The sequence below is a fragment of the Epinephelus lanceolatus genome, chromosome 11 (genome assembly GCF_041903045.1).
Source record: "Epinephelus lanceolatus isolate andai-2023 chromosome 11, ASM4190304v1, whole genome shotgun sequence".
NCBI lineage: Eukaryota > Metazoa > Chordata > Actinopteri > Perciformes > Serranidae > Epinephelus > Epinephelus lanceolatus.
This window is the reverse complement of record NC_135744.1, coordinates 23080071-23103876: the sequence shown is the minus strand read 5'-3', so window position 1 is coordinate 23103876 and position 23806 is coordinate 23080071. Positions and strand designations below refer to the sequence as shown.

Sequence of the window (23806 nt, the reverse complement as noted above, 5' to 3'; positions counted from 1 at the left end):
ATTCTGATACAATGCCTCATATGTTCACCCAACAACACACACACTGATTAAGCTTGAACGTTTTTCCCCAATTATAATAAAATAAAGAATTTCCCACTCTTTAATGCGCAGTGAACGCACCACCACAATGCACTGCGAAGGAATATGGCCGACTCTTGCCTAGGAGTGCTATCCACACGAGAATGAATGTGCTGTTTCCGTGTCACATCAGATGACATTCATTGAAAAATAATCTGAGATCTTAGTCTGACAAGTTACTCTGACAGAGTATGTGTTAGTAATCGCGCTGTGAGGAGCCGACGAGTCCCTGCGATCATTTCCGGTGAGAATCTGTCATCAGTTACCGGGAGAGCTAACAGTGCTATCCTGTTAGCAACTTCAGCTAGGTTACGTTGGGTCGCACAGTGATGGGTTTAGTGTAATAATTTGGGAGCAGTCTCATCTGTTTTGTCCTTTTCTGGTCTTTTATCTGCCAGATTATGTCACCAGAACAGGGCTTTGAATTCCGGTATTAGCTACTTTGATTTATTGTGGTCAGTAGCTAAGCTAAGCTAAGCTAACATCGACTAACGCTGACTGACAGCTTTTCTTTTTGTCTTTGTCACTCATACCAGGGGGTTTTAACGTAGTCAGACCTCTGTCGATTCGTGTTAAATACTTTCTAATGGTGGTTAATATGTTAAAATGTCCAATGAATGCATTACATCAACCTACTGATATCTGTAAGGCCTGTACATTAGGTTTTACAAGAGCTTCTCTGATGTAAATGACCTTGCTTTGTGGTGTTACACCGAATTTTGTGACCCATAAGATAGGTTCCGTGATCCGGCCCCTAAACCCGTAACCCTAACGACCCAACGACTTAGAAAACTAATCGATTTATAAGGGTGTCTGATACTGATACTGGGTCACATGTTTTAGGAACATGTTGCTAATCGATTAATCGTTTGGTCCACAAAACATTAGAAAGCAGTAAGAGACGTCTGTCACAGTATCTTACAGTGACTTCATCAAATGTCTTATTTTGTCTGACCAACATTTTCAAATCCAAATATATTAAATTTACTATAATGTGAGATAAAGAAATGAAGCAAACCCTCTCATTTGAGAACCTGAATATATCATATTTTTGGTATTGTTGTTGCTTGAAAAGTGACCTTAAAGATTAATCAATTACAGCAGTAGTTGCCGATTATATTTCTCTTAATCAAATAATCAAATAATTGACTTATTGTTGTAGCTCTATTAAGATCAAATACTCCAGGTAAAAGGCCAGCATAATAATGAGGTGTTATTGTCATATATATATAAAAATAATTTAAAAATCAAAAGTAGTCATTATGCAGCAGGATGGCTTCTGTCAGTGTTATGTTGGTTGAGGCAGAGTCGGTTTCAACTTTATTTGTTCAATGTTTAGTGTACAGACTGATTTAGAAATTGAATGTCTCTTTTTTATTGTTCTGTTTACTTGGAACTGCACAGTACTTTGTTGAGTAAGATAAAAACTTTATGGATGATGCACAAAGATCGAATTGGCTGTTTAAATATGGAAAATTTAATTCGCTGGTTACTTGGAGAAATTCTGGGAAATGAGGAAAAAAGCTCTTTATTAGGATAAACTGCAGGTTTGTACCTTTTCTTTTCAGTCTACAGTTCATTAGAAACTTCTTTCAAATGTTATTTGAAAGAATATAATATAGTGATTTATTTTTGTTATTTGTGCTCTTTGGTTTTTACTGTTTTCTTTTGTGTATGTATGCCATAAGATGATTTTTTTTTTTTTTTTGTAAAATGGTGGGCATGGCACAGAATTAAAAAAATAAAATAAGTTCAGTCTGTTATGGAGGATGACAAATGACACAAGTATCAATAAGTGAATAAATAAAAAGATAAATAAATGTATAATATTGGGTTAAAAAAAGCAAGTTAATAAATAAATGTGTAAAGGGAATAAATACGGAAATAAATAGGAAAATAAGTAAATGTATGAATAAACACAGGAATAAATAAATGTGCAAATACATTTTTGAATACAGAAATAAATTCGAAAGAAAATAACAGAATAAATAAATGCTAAAAAAATTACAGAAATAAATGCATAGATTAAAGAAAAAATACATAGATGTTGAAATAAATCTGAAAAAAAATGTTGAGAATTAACATTATTTCTATTTTTTGTACAACTACATTTATTTATTTCTGTATTTATGTGTTTGTATGTTAATGAGTTGGGTAGTCCTAACCTCTGCATTTATGTATTTTTCGGTATTTATTTCGCATTTATATTTATTTTAGTATTTATTTATTTCCTTATTTATTTATTCATTTTTTTATTTATATATTTGATTATCTTATAGATTTGGTATATACAGTCTTGAGCTGCAAAGTAACTAGTTTCCCTATCAGTGAAATACATGTAGTGGAGCTACAAAAGATGTTTTTAAAACTGTATTTGTGTTCAGGGTTTGGGTCATTCGATTAAATGTTCCTCTCTCTGTGCCCAAATCTTTCCTGAAACAGGAGCACCTTCCTGTGACAGCTGACCAGAGCCAAGATGGCAGGAGTCGTAGCCAAGCGTGAGGGACCACAGTTCATCAGTGAAGTAGCTGTGAGGGGAAACGCCGCAGTGCTGGACTACTGCCGCACCTCTGTATCTGCCCTCTCTGGAGCAACGGCTGGCATCCTCGGGCTGACTGGACTGTACGGCTTCATTTTTTATTTCCTAGCCTCTTTCCTCCTTTCTCTGCTGCTCATTCTCAAGGCCGGGCGGCGGTGGAACAAATGCTTCAAATCGCGGCGGCTGCTCTTCACCGGGGGCCTCGTCGGAGGTCTTTTCACTTATGTCCTGTTCTGGACTTTCCTGTATGGAATGGTGCACGTTTACTAAAAAGATCTACCACAGATATCCCTGAATTAATCCCATCTAATGCTAAACCAATAGTAATGTCTGCCCTGCTGTTTGTAGATAAGCCTTTAGAAGATTTCTTCCATTAAGAACTGATGATGAAACGGAGGGTGTATCAATAATAGTATGCAGAATAAACGTTCTCTTATCCTTCCTGCTCCACGTTTAACTGTTTAACCTGTAACTCCCAATCTGTGCTCACCATCATCCATACCAGGAGAAGAGCCACAGTTATGATAATGTAGGTTGTAGTGCAGCAGAGATCAAAACCGCTAACATCCTGACAAGGTGAAAGCACTTTGCATTTCATGTACAATACTATGGTTAATTTATAACAAATCTGATTACTGATTGAAATAAATACCTCTTAACGATGTGTTTGCATATATTATTTATCAGTTCTCCTTTCAGGCAGCGTCATTTGTCGACATCCTGAAATAAAACATGACATACATTTGTTTCCAACAATAAAGACCATTCAATAAATAGTAACAGGAAGAACAAACAAGAGGGAGTCCATGCACATCAGTGTCTTGCACTATTCATTAACAATCAGCCCGCAGTGAACTTGTCCACTCACAGTAGACTCATAGCACATCATGACTGCATTCCACAGCTTCACAAGTGAAATATATCGTGAATGAGGTTGTGTTGTAGCCATTGCATGGCCGATATCAACATACAGCAGGAAACACATCAGCAGTGTTTTAACAGTAGATTTCTGTCACAACAGAGGTGCACGATGCATCGGACTGAAACACTAGCAATTAAGACCGTTCACACATTTTCTCACATACTGCTTCCAAGTGCAGTTTTTTTTAAAACATTTTCTCTTTGACTCCATGCTGACGAAATCATTTAGATGGTATCTTTGCTGACCAATTTAGCAGAAATCACTCTATTTTACTTAATCCAGTAAGGTTTATGGGTCCATGATGTCAAGTATTTTTACTGTGATTTTTAGTCCATAAACGGCAAAAGTTACAAAGAAACTAAGGCCAATCATTAATTTAACTGGAAATGATGCTTAATTAGTCTGATCAACAGCCAAAAAAGCTTTTAGGTATTGATTTTATGACATGAAATGAAGACATAATTTTGCATTTGTAAAGCAGTCATGGGCAAACATTTGGCAATTCACTTAAAGGGACAGTTCACCCCAAAATCAAAAAGGCATATTTTTCCTCTGACCTGTAGAGCTATCAATCAATTTAGACCGTTTTGGTGTGAGTTGTTGAGTGTTGGAGATATCAGCCGCAGAGATGTCTGCCTTCTCTCTAGTATAATGGAACTAGATGACACTGCTTGTGGTGCTCAAAGCCCCAAAAAAATACATTTGAAAACAGCTGACCATCTCCCTGGGCAGAAGGAAGCGTGCATCTGCTTATGGACAAGAAACTCCTTACAGTGCGAGATGTAAGCATTAAAGGTGTCCTCCTCGGTTGAGCTGTAACGTTAGCTAGCTCAGTGGTGCTAAGAGGCATAAATATAGACTGTGAAAGCAGTGTGATTGCACTGGGGCCCATGGAATGAAGGGGCCCGTAGAGAGAGAAGGCCCACTCAAGTGATTCAGAATGCTACCTTGGAGATATACCTGTGTTTAAAGATAAATGATATCATAAAGAAAACAGTGTCATTTGCTATACATGTTGACGAAAGGGCAAACCCGTCTGCATCAATGTTTTCTTTTTATTATTATTTTTTAAATAGTCAGTAGCCCTCTAAAACAAAATGGTGTGCTTTTTCTACATAAGCTATTAAATCTACAAATATACTATAAAAACTCTTCAATTAAATGATAAATTTCTTACTGTCTTTTATATTTTTGTAAGATATGCCATGATGATTGCTGGGTGATATGTATGTTGATGTTTCCCAGTGTCAAGTATCTATGTGTGTGAAGACAGTATATGCACAATAGCATGCACTGTGGCCTGTCGTATCTCTTACGCAACTGTGCGCGTCTCTCTGAACGTTGACACGTTTGGCAGGTTTGGTTAATGGAAAGGAAATAGGTCCTACGTCAAAGTGCTCACAACAAAGTCTGCTGATTATCTTGAGAAACCAGATCATAATTTCTGGAAAGAGACGTTGCTATTGAGTTTTTTCAAATGTATTTCTATTTATTTATTTATTATGCCATCTAGTGCCTGGGTCTTTAACAGGGAGTCCATGACCCCTAAAGGGTCCTCAGAGTTACTGTTAGGGTAAGGGTCACCAAATTACTGTTTGATAATTTAAGTTTCATTTTTTTTCCAGCAACAATATAAATATGACTGAAAATAAATGGTAAATGTACCTGCACTTGTATAGCGCCTTTCTAGATATTCGACCACTCAAAGTGCTTTTTACACTACGAGTCACATTCACCCATTCACACACTGGTGGCCGAGGCTAACATACAAGGTGCCACCTGCTACTCGGTTTTTAACACACTCACACACAGCCATCGAGAGCAATTTGGGGCTCAGATTCTTGCTCAAGGATGCTACAACATGCAGGCTGGAGGAGCCAGGTATTGAGCCGCCAATCTTCCGACTGGAGGACGACCCGCTCTACTCTGAGCCACAGCCGCCCCAAACACACTTCGACATTTAATTTAAAGCACAAAACGTTTATGATAGGATGACTGTTACCCATGAGTCCCTGTACAATCATGTGCGCTTGCTAACGCTAAATCCCTGTGCATGGCAAACTACTTAGCTGACAGTTACATACTACTGAATCATACTGGCCAATTAGCTGTATTGTTATTCCACGTGCACGTACATTCTTGTGAGCAACAATGGATTGTTCTGTAACTTTTCAAGCAAGAGACTCTGACATACCATCCACCTCGGAAACCACCGGCAAAAGTGCAGAGGGGAGGCTAACGCACCTTGCCATGCTACAACTGTTGCTTATTTAGCAGCTACAGGCAAGTGCAAACAAGACAAGACCCCAAATATCCAGAGAATTATCAACTCAGTTTTATACAGTTTATGTTGGAGGGGGTCCCCGCTTTGTCTCTCTTTCAGTTACAGGGGTCCTTGGCCTGTAAATAGTGAAGACCCCTGATCTAGTTTGGAGAAGGCAGACATCTCTACAGCCAGTATCTCCAACACTCTGCAACTCACACCAAAGCAATCTAGACTGATATAAATAGCACTACAGGTAAGAGGAAATATACATATTTTTGATTCTGGGGTGAACTGTCCCTTCAAGTCTAAGAATCATATCATGTCACTGCTAATAAGCGTTACCACAGTACTGTTGCAGATCATTATTTATCTCCCACATCCCAGCTTTGGACCCTGACCCAGCCACTGAAACCACCTCTCTGAGTATTTCTACATCAGCGTCCCAGCCCATGTGCACAGTGCTGAACATTAACATTTCTCTGGACCAACATATCAGGCATCACTGTAGCTAGTGTCATGCCAGCAGTCATGCCAGTAGATGAGACGTCAGTCCGACTTTTGGTTCCCCCTCTCGCAGACTGCTGCAGGTGATTCGTCTCGCTCCGCCTGCTAATTGTGTGAAGAGAAGGTGATGTGATGCCTCGGCTCTGCAGGTTGAGGAGAGATGAGGGCTGAGTATCGCTGTCCTGTGTTGCGTGGAATAGTGGGACCCCGTTTGTCCGCAGTCAGCTGGCCCTCTGCGGTGGGAGAAGATTCCACAGTAGGTTCAGTTTCCTCTAGCTTTTTAGTGGAGTTGGCAGCGTCTTTCTCTGCAGCTGGTTTCCTGGTTCGCCTCTCTCTGTGTCCCGTTTTACCATCCTTGGATTTGGTCCGTTCTTTCCTGTTGCACACAGTGTGAGAGAGATGTGCCAATAAATGGGATGATTGGAAAATGGCTGATTTAAATAGATTTTTTTAAGTGGGGTTGTATGAGCTACTTATCCATAATCAGTGTATTATTTACAGTATATGGCGGTCAACATGCCCTCAGTTTAAAGCAGCAGACAGGCCTTTCTGGAGTCAGACGCGCTACCGTTGCGCCACAAGTTCTGCAGACAGGCCTTTCTGATGGAGAACTGAAGCCATTATCTATGCTCTCCTCACAGTTAGGGTTGGCTGCCGAACCTGGTACTTTTAAGGGTACTGACCGAATTATGCCGGTACAACCAAGAACTGATTCACGTCAAATCAATTGGTGCTGAATTTTGGTACCTTATGGCAGTGGTTCCCAACTGGTCCAAACACAAGGCCCAGGTTTCTTCTTAGTCATTGATTCAAGGTCCACACAGTTTAATCTATTCAGATTCAGCGTCATACTTGCATTTGGTCATGTTGTTGAGCTGGTTCGCTGTCTCACTTAAGTAGCTGTCTGATTGCCAATCACTCTACAGCAGGGAACTGCACTTCAGCATAAAAGTTCTGTGCTGGAAATTCACTGAATGGACCAGCGACCCACTTTTGGACTGTAACCCACCAGTTGGGAACCACTGCCTTAGAGTGCACCTGGGTGAGAATGCCAGGTTCAGACGGGAGGTGGAATCACCGCGAAGCACCCCAAGGCCAGAAGCCACCGGCAGAACTCCGTAGCCTGCTTCCCAGCTTCAGGGCACTTTGCAGCAGAGACAACGGAGCTCCCTGTAGCCCCCGGAAGTGCCGCAAGTGCCCTGAAGCTGCAACTTGTTCATAAAGTTACTCTTTTGTAATTAGCCTACAGAAAGAGTTAAGCACTAAAAAAAAAGGTACCGTTGGGTACCTGTACTGAATTTGAGGTATTGGCACCTATTCACAGCCACCAGACTCCTGTAACAACAACAGTAATTTTACCTCACAGCACACAGGAGTTGCTAGTCTACCACTGCCTCAATCAGTTTGACTGTTCGTGTTATTGTGTGAATCCTTTAAAACACCAAAGTCACCCAATAGCACAAACTAACTAACCGATCAAGGCAGCTGTAGACCAGCAGCTTCTGTGTGCTGCAAGGTAAAATTGCTGTTTTTGTCAATGGGGTCTGGTGGCTTTGAAGAGAGCATAGATAACAGCTTCAGCTCCCCATGAGGAAGGGTCTGACAGCAAAGTAAAGTGGTGAAAATATTCTAAATGTGCCGCACACTTAAACTGAAATGGATTGTTTTAGGCAGCTAAAATGTTTTGCTGCTGCCCCAACCATAGCAGTACATTTCTTAGCGTCCATGTTGGTACTCTTGCCTGCTTCTCCAAACTTAGGCATGCGGATTGGCGGGTAGGTAATACAGTGACTGTGGATTAGTTCTTCATACAACCCCACTTAAAAAAATACAAACCATGCCTTTATAGTTTGTGTAAATACAGTAAGTCGTACTTGAAGTTGATGATTTCAAACTTCCTCTCTCGGTAGAAGGAGCTCGTGTTCATCATGTACAGCAGTATCATGTCACATGCAAAGGCTCCCTGAAAGAAAAAATAATAATATCAGCTGGATTGTCACGAGCTGCTTATAGTCATTTATTTGTTATTGTCCGTCACCCTTAGTAACCACAGCAATATGACATTTGTCAGACTCGAGGCGTCACAAGTTATCCACTGACACATCAACATAATATTTTAGTAAATGACTTACTACACCCAGCAGGGCAACACCCGAACCGATGGCAATTATTGTTGGAACAATATTGAATTTCCCAGCCTGCAAAACAATAACAGGCCTTGACTGGAAGTCTATTACCGGAATCATGTGCTTCCTGAAGACAAGAAACTGATCATATGACTGCTGTACCTGGCCATTGATCATTATATCAAAGCGAATCCCATACACTTTGTACAAAGTGCGAAAGGTTTCCCCTTTTTCATCCTTGAAATACCTGGCGTATCTGTAAGGGGAAAATATCAGTTTAAAAAAAGGTGTAAAAGATGAAAATAAAACAAAGTGAAAGAAATAAGGAAATAAAATGACTGACTCATTTCTTGTTAAATGCCTGAAGGGACATACCTGAAGTTGTATCCAGAAGTGACTGAGTTGTTCAAGTTCATGTCCAAACGGGTGAAGCTGTAATCGGGATTACACTGTGATGAGTCCTTATCCAGGTCACAGTTCCACTCAATGAGAATACCAACAGACCCCCCCTGGCGGACAGAAACAGTGACTGTGTAAATATTAAAACAGCTTCACACATGTTACTAATGACACAGATCATGCTGGTTTCCTTTAGATTCTGAACTTTTTTAATTATTATTATTTATCTTATTATTTAATTAATGCGTTGTTACTCTTCATAACTGAAAGGCTTTGCACCCTCACACAGCTGTTTCTTCTATGGAATGTCATTTAAATCAATATTAAATAAATAAATATGGTGAAAGAACATGCATATACAAATAAACATAAATAGTCCTAGCCTCTTACCATTCATCCTCTAAAGGCCTTGCGCACCCACACAGGTGTTTCTGTCTATGGAATGCCGTTTAGGTCAATATTATTTAAAGAAATATGTCTATGAAATGAATCCTGACATAAATCTGCCAATAAATATAGAACTAAATGTAAATATATAAATGAGTCAACATAAATAAATAAGTGAATAAATAAAAGCATAGGTTATTAACTCAAAAAAGGACATTTTATCAAAGGACTACTTTTTTAAAAAAACTTTCATTTCCTAATATGACTCAGGGCTGCTCTGGTGCTGCTGCTTCGATCTGAATCTGTGTGATAACCACACCCCATTTATTTAAATATAACAGATGGAAATTAAAAGAGCTGGGAAACAAATGTGGCATTAGAAAATAAAAATGTCCTGAAATTAAAAAATTGGGGAAATATGAAATAAAAGTCACCTGATATAAAGACTTTTTTTTTTTTAAAAAAAAAGCCTTTTAAAAATGAATAAATAAATAAAAACCTGTTTATTAATTTATTGAACTATATTGACTCATTAATATATTTATGTTTAAATTTATATAATCATGGTCTTTTTTTCATGTATTAATGTATTTATAAATGGATTTATTTACATGGAATGCCATTTAAGTCAATATTATATTGACTTAAATTTCAGTATTTCTGGCTGATTAGACCTTTAATCAGATTGAAGGCTGGTGGTGTTATGACGGAAATTACGTTACATCACCAAACTATATGAACCAATAACAATGTGCTTTTTAAAAAAAAAAAAAAAAAAAAAAAAAGCCTTTTTCACAGCAATTTGACTTGTCATAGCAGGAGAAGCACATGTTACTGATAACATTAACAATGGCTCTTCTCTATTCAAGTGTCCCATTTAGACATAACCAGTGGTGGAATGTAATTGAGTACATTTGGTGAAGTATTGTGCAAATGTAAGGTACTTGTCTCTTTTTTTCATGCCACCTTATACTTATAAACCACAGAAACATATCAGCTTCCAGTGCAAGCAAACCATCCCCTTAAAAAGCCAATCAAATGGCTTAGGTTTAACAAAAAATGTGTGTCACTGGACATCAACAGGAAGTGAAGAGACAGAAAGAGAGAAACAGTTTTTCCTCTTTCGGTGCTTAGAACAGTTTTTCTACCCCCAAAATCTCCCCAAGAAACAGTGTTGGGGAAGCTACTTTGAAAGCATAGCTTTGCGCTAACGCTACTTAGAAAAAGTAGTTCAAACTACCTAGTAAAAAAAAATTAGCTTCTTGCAAAAAGTACCCACTTGTTCACAGGTCATACATAAAAAAATATACCCCAGTAGTCATGGGAAAGTGCAGGAACGTCAGCTTTGGTTTTGTACACAATGTCCATCTTGTATGTAACATTACAATGTAGCTCACTTATTAAACCTTCACTAAATGTTAACACCTTCACCTTTATATGTGTTGTTAGATTAGTGACTGATGTCTTTTCAGAGTGTATTTAAAGTGTATTTATAGTTTTGTTGGTGAAACTAGTCAGTGTTGTGTACTTGCTGAAGGATGACCATGGTGATTCTTCCTCAGGGTGAGATTTGGGAGGTTTATTCATGACATGATGACGCTGTTGCTGTGCAGACACTGAGCAACACCCGCACTTTTGCACATGCACTACACAAATGTCAAAAGTGTGTTGTGGTGGTGGCTGCCTGACGAATGCACATGCCTTCCCAGCCGGCAGGATGAAAGTTAAATGGGGCGGGGCTGGTCAAAGGGGGTTCAATTACAGTAGAGATGCAATGGAAAGAAAAAATATATATATAAATATTCCTGTCCTTTAACGGTCCAAATATGTTTGTAGTTTCAGTTGTAACAACATAAATAAATGGCCAAAAAAAAGCCTGATTCCCTTCAATATGGCCGCCATGGGTCCTCATCAATAATAGGTATGACTGCATTAATAACTGCTTTGTGGTGCAAATATGTTTCGACAGTTATTACTGAAATTACAAGCAGCTAAAATGGATTTCCATAATTCATCAACGAGACACTCTATTTGGTTTATGATCAAATGACTGCGAGGAAGCCAGGAAGTGAGATCACTCCCACACACACACACTTGACTGACTGATGCATTTGTATCATTTGTACCTTCGCAGCCATCTCCTGGAAGTCATTTCTGGTCCAGCTGACCACATCTCCGAGGCGGAAGATGGGGCAGTACAGGTTTTCCTCTTTGTCGTAGGTGCACTTTTTCAGGTAGCTCTCGTCAGAGGTTTCAAGGACATTGGACCTAAGAGGTCAACACATATGTCAGATTATCAGGAACGTTGGAAACCAGTTTAATTTTCTCATTAAACATCATATATTGTTGAGTTTATCCATTAAAAGGGACGGTTTTCCTAAACCTTCCTCTGAAGTTAAAGTTTTATTCATCATATTTTTATGGAAAATTGGGGATGTGACCATTTTCACTCTCAAGGGTGGTCAGGGGAATCTATCCCAGCTGACATTGGGCGAGAGGCAGGGTACACCCTGGACAGGTCACCAGACTATCACAGGGCTGACACATAGAGACAGACAACCGTTCACACTCACATTCACACCTACGGACAATTTAGAGTCACCAATTAACCTGCATGTCTTTGGACAAAATGTATAGTGGGCAAGCTGTCCAGGATAAAAGTCCGGCGTTGTTGGATCCATCCACCTCCCCTCCCACCTGCCCTATCGGAAATCATACTGCTGCAACAGGTTGCGTCCAGCAGCAATACAAACTGACACTGCCCGTCTGTGTATCACACTGCCATTAAAGGTGGCTATTTGACAACTTCGCAGTGAGACCAGCTTGTGTCAACATGGTCTTATTCCAAGTCGTGACATATTGCTGCTTTGTCAGTGGATTTTCACATTACGCACTAGGTACCTTCCTGTGGACCACCTGGGACGCCACTACCAACATCAGGATGTCAACAAAAGCACTTGGTTAGGTTTAGAAAAGAACACCATGGTTTGGCTTAACATTCATAAGGGAGGTGAACACCAGACTCCAGGGTGAAAGTCCGATGCTAGGTATCCTCCTGCGTCTGCTGTGGATGTTCCGGGATGCCACAACCAACACCGGGACGTCAGCAAAAGCACTTGGTAGGTTGACTGGTGGGGGGGCGGGGTATATTATAATTACTGCCTAGACTGGGGAGACGGAAACTGACTAAGACACACCTGCTCCTGCCAATTCAGAGTCACAGAATTCCGTCAACTTCTCATATTGGCATATTTGACCTTTCGATCTTCATCTCAATTCAATTCAATTCAATTTTATTTATAAAGCCCAATATCACAAATCACAATTTGCCTCACAGGGCTTTACAGCATACGACATCCCTCTGTCCTTAAGACCCTCACAGCGGATAAGGAAAAACTCCCCAAAAAAAACCCCTTTAACGGGGAAAAAAAAAACGGTAGAAACCTCAGGAAGAGCAACTGAGGAGGGATCCCTCTTCCAGGACGGACAGACGTGCAATAGATGTCGTACAGAACAGATCAGCATAATAAATTAACAGTAATCCATATGACACAATGAGACAGAGAGAGAGAGAGAGAGAGAGAGAGAGAGAGATGCAGGTAATGACAGTAGCTTACAACAACATTAATGAAAGTAATAATATTATAGTTATAGTTCTGGCTACTGTGGTACAATATGTTGAAAGTATGTATTAGTATCAGACAGTATACTTGTGTGACAATAGTCATATGTGTATAATAACAGTAGAAGTATGACTAATGACTAATGATGGCAGCAGCAGCAGGAGGCATCTGGCAGGACCACGGCAGCAGCACAACCACACACGTCACACTGTCCAGGCACCGCTGCGGTATGAGTTATTCTGAGAGACAGTGGAGCACAAAGGCTCCGGAGAAGAAGCCGAGTTAGTGACATCCAGAATGGCCGAGTTAGCAAGATGCAGTAATAGGATGAGAGTGAGAGAGAGAGAGAGAGAGAGAGAGAGAGAGAGAGAGAGAGAGAGGGAGAGAGAGGGAGCCCGGTGTATTATAGGGGGTCCTCCGGCAGACTAGGCCTAAGTCAGCCTAACTGGTGGCTGGTACAGGGCAAGCCTGAGCCAGCCCTAACTATAAGCTTTATCAAAGAGGAAAGTCTTAAGTCTAGTCTTAAATGTGGAGACGGTGTCTGCCTCCCGGACCGTAACAGGAAGATGATTCCACAGGAGAGGAGCCTGATAGCTGAAGGCTCTGGCTCCTGATCTGCTTTTGGAGACTTTAGGGACCACGAGTAACCCTGCGTTCTCAGAGCGCAGTGTTCTGGTGGGATAATATGGCACTATGAGCTCTCTAAGATATGACGGAGCTTGACCATTTAGAGCTTTATAAGTTAACAGTAGGATTTTAAATTCAATTCTGGATTTTACAGGGAGCCAGTGCAGAGAAGCTAAAACAGGAGAAATATGATCTTGTTTCTTAGTTCCTGTTAGTACACGTGCTGCTGCATTCTGAATTAGCTGGAGAGTTTTTAAGGACTTACTAGAGCTACCTGATAATAGAGAGTTACAGTAATCCAGCCTTGAGGTAACAAAAGCGTGGACCAATTTTTCTGCATCTTTTCGGGTCAGGATAGGCCTAATTTTCGCAATATTACGCAGATGAAAAAATGCAGTCCGTGAGGTTTGCTTTAAATGAGAATTAAAAGACAAATCTTGATCAAATATTACTCCGAGGTTTCTTACGGTAGTGCTAGAGGCCAGAGCAATGCCATCTAGAGAAACTATGTCATCAGATAAAGAGTCTCTGAGTTGTTTGGGGCCAAGAACAATAACTTCAGTTTTGTCTGAATTTAACATCAGGAAATTGGTGCTCATCCAATTTTTTATGTCTTTAAGGCAGTTATGGAGTTTAGTTAATTGATTACTTTCTTCTGGCTTCATCGATAAATACAACTGTGTATCATCCACATAACAATGGAAGTTTATAGAGTGATTTCTAATGATGTTACCTAAAGGAAGCATATATAGAGTAAATAGGATTGGTCCGAGCACAGAACCTTGCGGAACTCCAAAACAAACTTTGGTACGTAAGGATGATTCATTACGAACGTCAACAAATTGAAAACGATCAGATAAATAAGATTTAAACCAGCTTAGTGCTGAACCTTTTAGGCCAATTAAGTGATCCAGTCTCTGCAGTAGAATTTGATGGTCAATTGTGTCAAACGCCGCACTAAGATCTAATAAAACAAGAACAGAGACGAGTCCTTTGTCTGAAGCAATCAGAAGGTCATTTGTAATTTTAACTAGAGCTGTCTCAGTGCTATGATGCACTCTAAATCCTGACTGAAATTCCTCAAATAAATTATTATCCTGGAGAAAATCACACAGCTGGTCTGCGACTACTTTCTCAAGGATCTTTGACATAAAGGGAAGATTAGATATTGGTCTATAGTTGGCTAACACCTCTGGATCCAGGGTGGGCTTTTTTAGGAGAGGTTTAATTACAGCTACCTTAAAAGACTGTGGTACATAGCCTGTTAATAGGGATATATTGATCATATCTAATATATGAGTGTTAACTAAAGGAAAGACCTCCTTAAGTAGCCTAGTTGGGATGGGGTCTAAGAGACACGTTGATGATTTAGATGAAGAAATCACTGCGGTCAATTCTTGAAGAGAAATTGGGGAGAAGCAATCTAAATATATATTAGATTCTACAGCTGTGTTTGAGGTTAGATAGGTAGGCCTACCATCCGAGGGCAGGAGGTCATGAATTTTGCCTCTAATAGTTAGAATTTTGTCATTAAAAAAGCTCATAAAATCATTACTGCTAAGGGCTAAAGGAATACAAGGCTCAATAGAGCTTTGACTCTCAGTCAGCCTGGCTACAGTGCTGAAAAGAAACCTGGGGTTGTTCTTGTTCTCAGTCACCATTACTGCTTAGAAAGCTCTTGTACTGTCTTTTACAATCTCTTACTTAGAGCAAAATACCATTATGTATGTCTTAGAGGTTTACTCCACACACACATACACACACACACACACCCCAGCAACAGCAGCAGCAGCAGCATATACTGTATATCAATCACCGACACCATTACGCCCTCTGGCTCTAGGCAACTGGATGTGCCACACTGTAAGATGTGTACTGCTGCCAGCCACTTTGAGTAATCTCTCATTAAGGGGGATTTGTATTACCGGCCAATCCTCATTCAGCATATAAAGAAACATAAAGAGAGATAGCTGCTGTGTAATTAGGAAAAGATCTTGAGTGGTGAATGAGTTTGTTGCATCTCTCTGCTGTCTTGCAGAGGGGGCAGCAGCAGCAGCAGCAGCAGCAGCTCAGCTCCTGCTGGGCTACCCCCATCTGATCGGACACCTGTCCAGGGCAAGGCCTGCTGTCAAGGACGTCTCAGATGACTGTTTCACTGTCTCACTCAGTGCAATGCACAGGCTGGTATAAATAGAGGCTCTCTGCACCCTAAAGCTATTTAAAGCAGCCATTGGGACACGTATATCCCCCTCAGCTCACTCACTGATGTATGACTCGAAACCACAGACACGGCAGCTATCAGCACCACTTACTTGGAGAATTCAAACTTTGGAAACCTGATGAAATTCTTGATGTAGATGGTGAAGTTTTCCGCTTCGCTCAGTAAGGGCTCTCTGGAAGTGAAAGAGAGAGGCAGCTGTGTTAAACAAAAACAAAACAAGTGGAGCTGAAAGGCTGCGTTAGTAATAAATAGAACCTGTGAAATAACTCCGTCCCCGTGAGAGGATCAGAGCGAGTGTCACTGTAGTACCACAAAATGGCACATTTCCAAAGTTCTATTAGGGGGGGGACACTCACGTGGGTCTCTTGCTGTGTTCGACAGGACACCAGGCGTGAATCTCACAGGTCCCTGTGCTGTTTAAACACACGCCGGTCTTTATTCCTGACGGAGAGAGCAAAGATTCTTGGTTTGGTGGAGCTTAAAGAGAGTTAATGTGAAAATAAGACAAACTGGAATAGTTTTGTGAACCAGGGCTGCAACTCATGATTATTTTCATTGTCAGTTTATCTGTTGATCATTTTCTCAATTCATCGATTAGTTTTTTGGTCAATCAGTGATGACCTCAACATGACGACCTCAAATGTCTTGTTTTGTACATAACCCAAATGTATTCAGTTTGCTGTCATAGGGGAGGAAAACAACCAGAAAATATTCACATTTAAGAAGCTGGAATCAGAGAATTTTGACTTTTTTCCCCTTTAAAAATTACTTAAACCTATCAATAATCAGATTAGTTGCCAATTATTTTAATAGTTGACAACTAATCGCTCAAACGTTGCAGCTCTAGTACTGTTGTGTGAAGAAAGGTGTAACATTAATGTATTACAGGATACTGTTGAAACAAAAACATATATATATATATAAATATATATAAATTAGTAATTTAAATGTAACATCTTTGCGATAGCATTGAATTTAAAGGGACAGTTCACCCCAGAATCTAAAATACATATTTTTTTCTCTTAGGACCTTGGTGTGAGCAGTTTCATGTGGGATTTTTTTTTTTCTACTGAACTACACCTGCTTATCGTATCACAGTGCAGAGGGAAGCATGAATATACTCATTGACGACAGGATCGTTTTAGTGACAACGAGAGACGTAAACATCAGCCCTTTTTACACTGCCTATTTAAGGCGGGAATGTAGCGCCGTTATCGCCTCACCATTCTCTATAAAAGGTACGATCGCATAATGGGGGGACAGAGTGATCACACCCTTAAGCAGACAGCAGAGGTAGAAACTGAACTGCACTGTATCAACATCTGTGTATAAAGGACAGCTGGCAGGACGGGACCAAGGATGGGACGAGTGTGACGTTTTGATGCCATGTTATGTGTGGGACCCACTGCCAGGAGATTTAAAGAGCAGCTAAAAGCAGTTAGCAGCTAACTCAAAGAAGAAGTTAAGCTACCGAAAATGTCTAAAAACTGGGGAGACAATGAGGTCCCGGAGCTCCTCACCCTCCAAGCAGAGGATGAGATCAGCCTCCAGAAAGTGCTGCCTGACGCATGTGTTATATGTCACACTAGAGGCCTGCGCTGTCTTGTCACACGTTGGCATGCTATCTGCCATGACAAGCTGTGGCGGTATTATGCTGGCACTGTTTGGTTCTCTCTCACAGTGTTCATTGCGATCCTATCACGGGATCTCTGTATAAAAAGGGCTATTACTGGTATCCTCCTCAGCTGAGCAGTCACGTTAGCTATCTCAGTGGTGGGTCCATGTCATTGGTTCGACAGCCCATTGGTTTGACATCCCATTAGTCCGACTGTCCGCGGTGCTGAATGGCTCGCGGCGGGCGTATGGTGCGCCGCGACCGGCTTGAGGTGGAGCAGGCTCACGGCTTATGTTTGTCACTTTCTTTTTCATTTTAACCCACACCATGATCTTTTCCTGACCCTAACCAAATGGTTTTTGTGCCTAAACCTAACCAGACCTTAACCACAGGGCATCATGATGATTTCGGAACGGACTTCAGAACAATGAGTTTAATATGGTCGGAACAATGGGCTGTCGAACCAATGGGCTGTCGAACCAATGGGCAGTTCCCCTCAGTGGTGCCAGGTGAGCTAGCAGTAGATGCACGCATGTTAATTTGGTTGGCAGTTGTAGTTTGGTGGAAAGAAAACAGCCCCTACATGAAACTGCTCACAACAAGGTGTGTGGTTTATCTTGAGTATCCAGATCATGATTTCTGGAATGAGACATTGCTGTTGAGTGTTTCAAATGTATTTTTGGCACTTTGAGCACCACAAGCTGAGTGCCATCTAGTTCCATTATAGTGGAGAGAAGGCCGACATCTCTACGACTATGGTGACCAGATACAAACAAAGCCTCGTTTCCACCAAACACTTTCAGTATGGTTCCTGTGGAACTAAAAGTAACCCTTCAGACATGGTACCTAGACCCTAGCGTTTCCACTGCAAACAGTAACCTTAAATGTGGGCGGGGTTGTTGTCACTCACTGCTCCGTCCAGCACTCACTGTGTTTCCTCATTACCGGTGATACAAAGGGAAGTCTGCACCTCGTTTATCGTCCACAGAACGAGGCTGCACGCAGACATTTTCAGAACAAAATAGAACAGGCTGCAGTGAGAGTCTCTCTCCATGGGATGTTTAAAAATAGTTTGTTTGTGCATTTAGTCCTTCTCAGGCAAGCTCGGGGGCTAAGTGTTGCTGGAGCCCACAGGAACAGCGCTCTGCAGCACTTTTTTTTTTTCCCCGAGTGTGAGGATTAGAATATATGCAGTCCAAATAACCCGGTCGAAATTAATATATATAAATGCTTGAAGATCCGCTCATTAATAAATGTATTTTTGTACATGTGTGCATTTCCTTTTCTTTCTGATAGATTCCTTCATATTCCACCTAAATCTGCATAGCTTGTGACTGACAATTTTCCCCATTGGATGTGGCGTATACGACAGTGACAGGATCACATGCACTTGACCCATGCAGTTTGATTAAAACCAAACTCAGTCCTGTGATGACAGCGTTCCCTGCTTTCTTTACAGCCACCGGATAAAAGCCAGATTATAGAAAAGCTTCTGTCCTGCAGTGGTTTGACTTTTGAAAACTAGAGCCAAACAAAAGGCGGTAAATCCTTTGGCTATGTGGGGCGCGGGAAAAGGGATAAAAAACCGAGTCACCCATTCTAAATCTCCAACACTCTATAAGTCACACGAAAAACAATTTAGACTGATTAAAAACTCTACAGGTAAGAGGAAAAAAGTGAATTGTCCCTTTAAAGTAGTAGTAAGACAGTGTGTTAACAAGACTACACTTGTAAACTGAAGTTATTTTTCAATCATACAGTCACAATGAAAAGGTAAACCTGCAATTGAAGCTAAATATATTCATATTATGGGTTAAGTGTTTGAATGATCCTCACCATGGCCCGCTATTACAGATTCCCCCTCCGGACAGTCATCATCACTTTGACATTGTCCATCTGGCACCTTGTAACTCTGAAAGATATGAAAATACAATTCTGTAGACATGGTAATGTCGCACAGTAATTTTAGACATTAGCATGGAACAAATGGAACAATTAAAAGTCAATAATGGCATTCCTCTTCCCTTTGTAGACTCACCTCAGCACAGAACCCCAGCTTCTGGTTGGGGGTCTCTATGTAATTTGTTACTATGAAGAACACCTGTTCACCCTGCGAAATAAAATTAGGCCCAGACAGTTAGACTGAGAAGCAAAAGGTTAAACAAATTACACACCCAGGAAGTTCAATATTGTTAAATCTGTGGCGACAGATGCTGAGGCTAATGATATCCACTACAGCAGACACTCAATCGCCTCATAATCTCTCTTGACAGGTGAGTAACTGGGGAGCGCTCTGACATCAGTATTGGTATTCTGCAAATTGAGATAGACTACTAGATAGATAGATAGTCGGACAGACAGACAGACTCACGTTCGGGGGTATGACATAATCCTCAGCACTCCACAGGTGAAGCCCCGTCTCTGAGCTGTTGGTCAGTGTAACACCTTTAAGCTTGGTGATGACGGAGGTCTGGATGGCCTCCTCTCTCTCCTGGTAACCTTTCTTCACCACAAACACCCACCTGACACATTCATCACACCGTCACAACTCATTAACGTTCTCTTACATTTGGTTGTGGACACTTGATGATCAACATGGACACAATGCATCAGTGCATAGAATCTGTGATGCCTTGTTGAGCAGCCTGTTAGTGTGACATACTATACTATGACTTCTTAGGATATTTTTATGGTATGTTATACCATGACTTTTTGTCATGACATATTTTAATGACTTTTAATGACACACTATGATTTTTTTTATATTAAATGACATGCTATACCATGACTTTTTTTTTAAAAACATTTTTATGGAATGGTATGCTACGACATTTTTGGTGACATACTTTATCATTATTTTTTTATGACATACTATATTATGACTTTTTAAACTTAATTTTAATGGCATGCTATATTGTGATTTTCTTTTTCATTTTACTATACTATGGCTTTTTTATTTTAATGACATACTATTTAATGACTATATTGTGATAAGATATTTGTTATGACATACTATATTACTTTTTTTAATTCCATGTTTATGTCATATTGTACTATGACTTTTTATTATTATTTTTGTCCTAGTATACTATGACTATTTATGACATTTTTGGTGACATACTTTATCATTTCTATGACATACTATATTGTGATTTTTTTTAAATCATTTTTATGACATACTATAATGTGACTTTTTAGTTAGATTTTTTTGACATACTATGTCATTTAAAAAAAACATTTTGAAAAAAAAAAATTAAATTACTTTTTCATGACATACTATCCTTTCATTCTAAATGTTTTTTTAACTATACTTTTTATTTTAATGACATACTATACAGTGACTTTTTTTATGACAAACTATATTACGATGTATTATATTACGATATTCCATGTTTATGTCATATTGTACCATGACTTTTTATTATTAATAATAAATATACAACGACTATTTACATTGCATTTTAATAACACACCATAGCCTACTAGGATTTCTTTTTATCTATTTTTCTTTTTTTATGGAATACTATACTATGACTTTTTATTTCATTTTTTTGTGACATACTATGTCATTAATTTTTATGTCAAATATTGTAATTTTCAATTATATTTGTATGCCATACTATATATACTATGACTTCTTTGTAATATTTTTATGACCTACTGTATTATGACTTTTTTAAATGATATTATGGCATATTATGGCATTTTTATTTTTATTTTAATAACATATTATACAATGACATTTTTTTTATTATTATTATATTTTTGTGTCATATTGTACTATGACTTTTTTGCCATAATATACTGTGACTAATTACAGGGCCATAGCCTACTATGACTATTGTACATTGTTAAATATTTGTATGACATACTATACAACTTCTTTGTGATATCTTTATGGCATAGTATACTATTTTCAGGATGTTTGAATGACATATCACAGCTTAATATGACCTTACATTTTCATTGAGTGCTACTATGACTTTTTTTAAGAGTTTTATTTTTACATACTTCATCATGATTTTTTTAAGGTATACTATACAATAACTTTTTAAATTACATTTTTGTGGCACACTACATTATAACTGTTTTTCATAAATTTTAATGGCATACTATACTAGGCTATTTATTACAATTATGACTTTTTAAATAACACTGTTATGACATACTGTACCATGACTTTTTGAATGATATTTTTATGGCACAGTACACATTTCTCTGACACACTATACTATGTGGTCCGGGGTTGACAGCACACAAATTATAGCTGTGGAAGTGCCGACACCAGCCTGTGGCAGATGAAAGGAGTCATGTTAACGTGTAAATGTACCCTTGATGACATCACAGAATATTTCATGCATCTCCTCTGAAACTACTCTGAACTATTTCTACACTTTCAAGAGAAACTGGGGGTGACTGCAGCATCTAATGAGCACAACACACAAAAGAAGTTTCAGACATGACATGGCAATAAAAGCACTGCACATGAACATGACCCTCCCTCCCTAACATACAGTACATGCCACAGAGCCAAATATGATTTCATAAGCACCCTACAGCCACCACACTGACAATCCCACAGTCAGATATAACAATTAAGTTTTAAAGGTCAAAGCAGATCACATTAACCCTCACCATACTGTCACCTGCTCACTTTTCATCATGTCTCCTACATACATCAGCATGACATCACTCAGTGAGGGGTGGTGGGATAAGGTGACTTCCTGTCTCTACAGCAATTTGACACATTAATGAATTCACCAGCAACTCTGTCTGAGACACAACCTTCTTTTATAAAATGAAGTTTAAAATGTAAGCACTGCCACTTTAACAACAGCATCAAAGTCAACGCTTTCAGGCGAGCCCAACTATTTTTAACTTTGTGAATCACTTTCATAGAGGTTACTTTATTCCACACTTGGACAAAAAAAGAGGAGGCATGCATTGCACTTCACCCAATTATGTATCCCAGCACGGCCAGCTGATAGAGTCTGAATAATATCCCGATTTTCCTGTTCTCGGCGATGACATATTTCTCTGTCTTGTAGTTGAGGAGAGACACGAAGAAACCTCCCCAGCCTGCCATTCCTCCCGCACAGTGGACTCGAGTGAGACAGCAGCTCGCAGGCTCCCAGCTGATATGTACAACTGCTGCACATGTCAAGCACCGGGCAGACCCATTCAGAGAGAGGGGCTGCAGGACACCGACACCGCTCTGAGACAGCTGGAGGAAATGTTAATGATTAATTTCTGTCTCTTTTTTTTATTATGTGTCATACACACAAACCCATGACCATCTCTCATGAGCTGACAAGACACCGTTTCAATATAGTTGCAGTGATCAGACATAAACAGGTGTAATCTTAATGTTCAGATCCCCAAACAAAATACTAAAGTACTAAAGCTGTTGTACCAAAGTATGCCACAAAAAAAGGTTCATGACTCAAGTTTTTCCATGGTCATCCAATGTTAATGTCATTCTTTTATTTATATGAAATGAATTTTCTCTAACCTCACAGGTCCAGTGTGCATGAATTTTTTTTTTAATTTTATAAACATTTTTTATAACATTTTTTTCAATGTAGCATGAAAAGCACAACCTACTCCCTCAAAAAAAAAAAAAAAAAAAAAATCTGAAAAAGCCAAAAAATAAATCTTGTGACTCTCCTGTCACTAACATATCTGAACCATGGTACCTGGATGTTACTAATAGCAAACAATGGAGCCAGTTCAGAGATTACAGTGAGGCCACAGTTTATAAATAGTAATAAACTGTAATAAATAAAACATAAATAAATGCCTCCACTCCATGTAGATACCATACACTCATTGACAAGTGTCATGAAATAAGTTATTGCATTTAAGAAAAAGAACGGTAATGTGTTTTGGGTGTATTTGCAGTAATTGAATAGCCTATAAAAAGTAGGTTTTCTTAAGTGTACCTGGTTGCAGCAACATGTTTCTACAGGAGTCCAGAATGGACAAACTACACACTGGCTCTAGACAAGGCTATTCGCGTTTTCGCGTCAGCCGTAGTTGGAAGCCCCTTCCCCTCAAGTTGTGTTGTGTTTTCAGTGGTTTAAATCACCGGGTCCGTTTGTTTAGAGAGAACGAGACCTCTGCGGATAATTCGGCTCAGGGTTAAAACCTCTTGAACGTCTATTTCCAGAATAAAGTGAGTAGACATTAAGTTATCAAGGGAAAAAGGTGAGCACACAGGTGCTGGGCAGGTGGCCCTCATGCTGAGCAGCATAAAAGAGACACTGATTACTGGTTTAAATCAACTTGTTTTGAAGAGGAAGAGACCTCTGCATATAATTCGGCTCCTGGTAAAAGAGACAAAGGGATTTTAAGATTTTAATGGGATTTTAAACAGATGTTTCAGATGATTGAAGATGCAACTTAATCCCTCTGAATTTTACACACTGCTCCTTCAGATATCACTCTTTAGGCTTAATCCAGATTGACTACAGTGACTTTTGCTTTGGCTAATATTGCT

At 39.5% G+C, this 23806-nt stretch overlaps 2 protein-coding genes across 2 annotated transcripts; one reads left to right on the top strand and one right to left on the bottom strand.

Annotated features, from left to right (window-relative positions):
* Window positions 1-118: 118 nt before the first annotated feature.
* On the top strand, window positions 119-3281 carry emc6 (ER membrane protein complex subunit 6). The gene is made up of 2 exons (XM_033637527.2): window positions 119-322; window positions 2521-3281. Exon 2 carries the CDS (start codon window positions 2555-2557, stop codon window positions 2885-2887), a length of 333 nt encoding a protein of 110 aa, XP_033493418.1. The 5' UTR covers window positions 119-322; window positions 2521-2554; the 3' UTR covers window positions 2888-3281.
* Window positions 3280-22842, bottom strand: p2rx5 (purinergic receptor P2X, ligand-gated ion channel, 5). The gene is made up of 12 exons (XM_033637454.2): window positions 22263-22842; window positions 19679-19829; window positions 19346-19417; window positions 19144-19219; window positions 16049-16133; window positions 15784-15864; window positions 11348-11489; window positions 8811-8944; window positions 8598-8691; window positions 8442-8507; window positions 8184-8272; window positions 3280-6685 (listed from the first exon to the last, which is right to left on the bottom strand). The coding sequence occupies exons 1-12, from the start codon at window positions 22391-22393 to the stop codon at window positions 6415-6417; spliced, it is 1392 nt and encodes a 463-aa protein (XP_033493345.1). The 5' UTR covers window positions 22394-22842; the 3' UTR covers window positions 3280-6414.
* Between the last annotated feature and the right edge of the window lie 964 nt (window positions 22843-23806).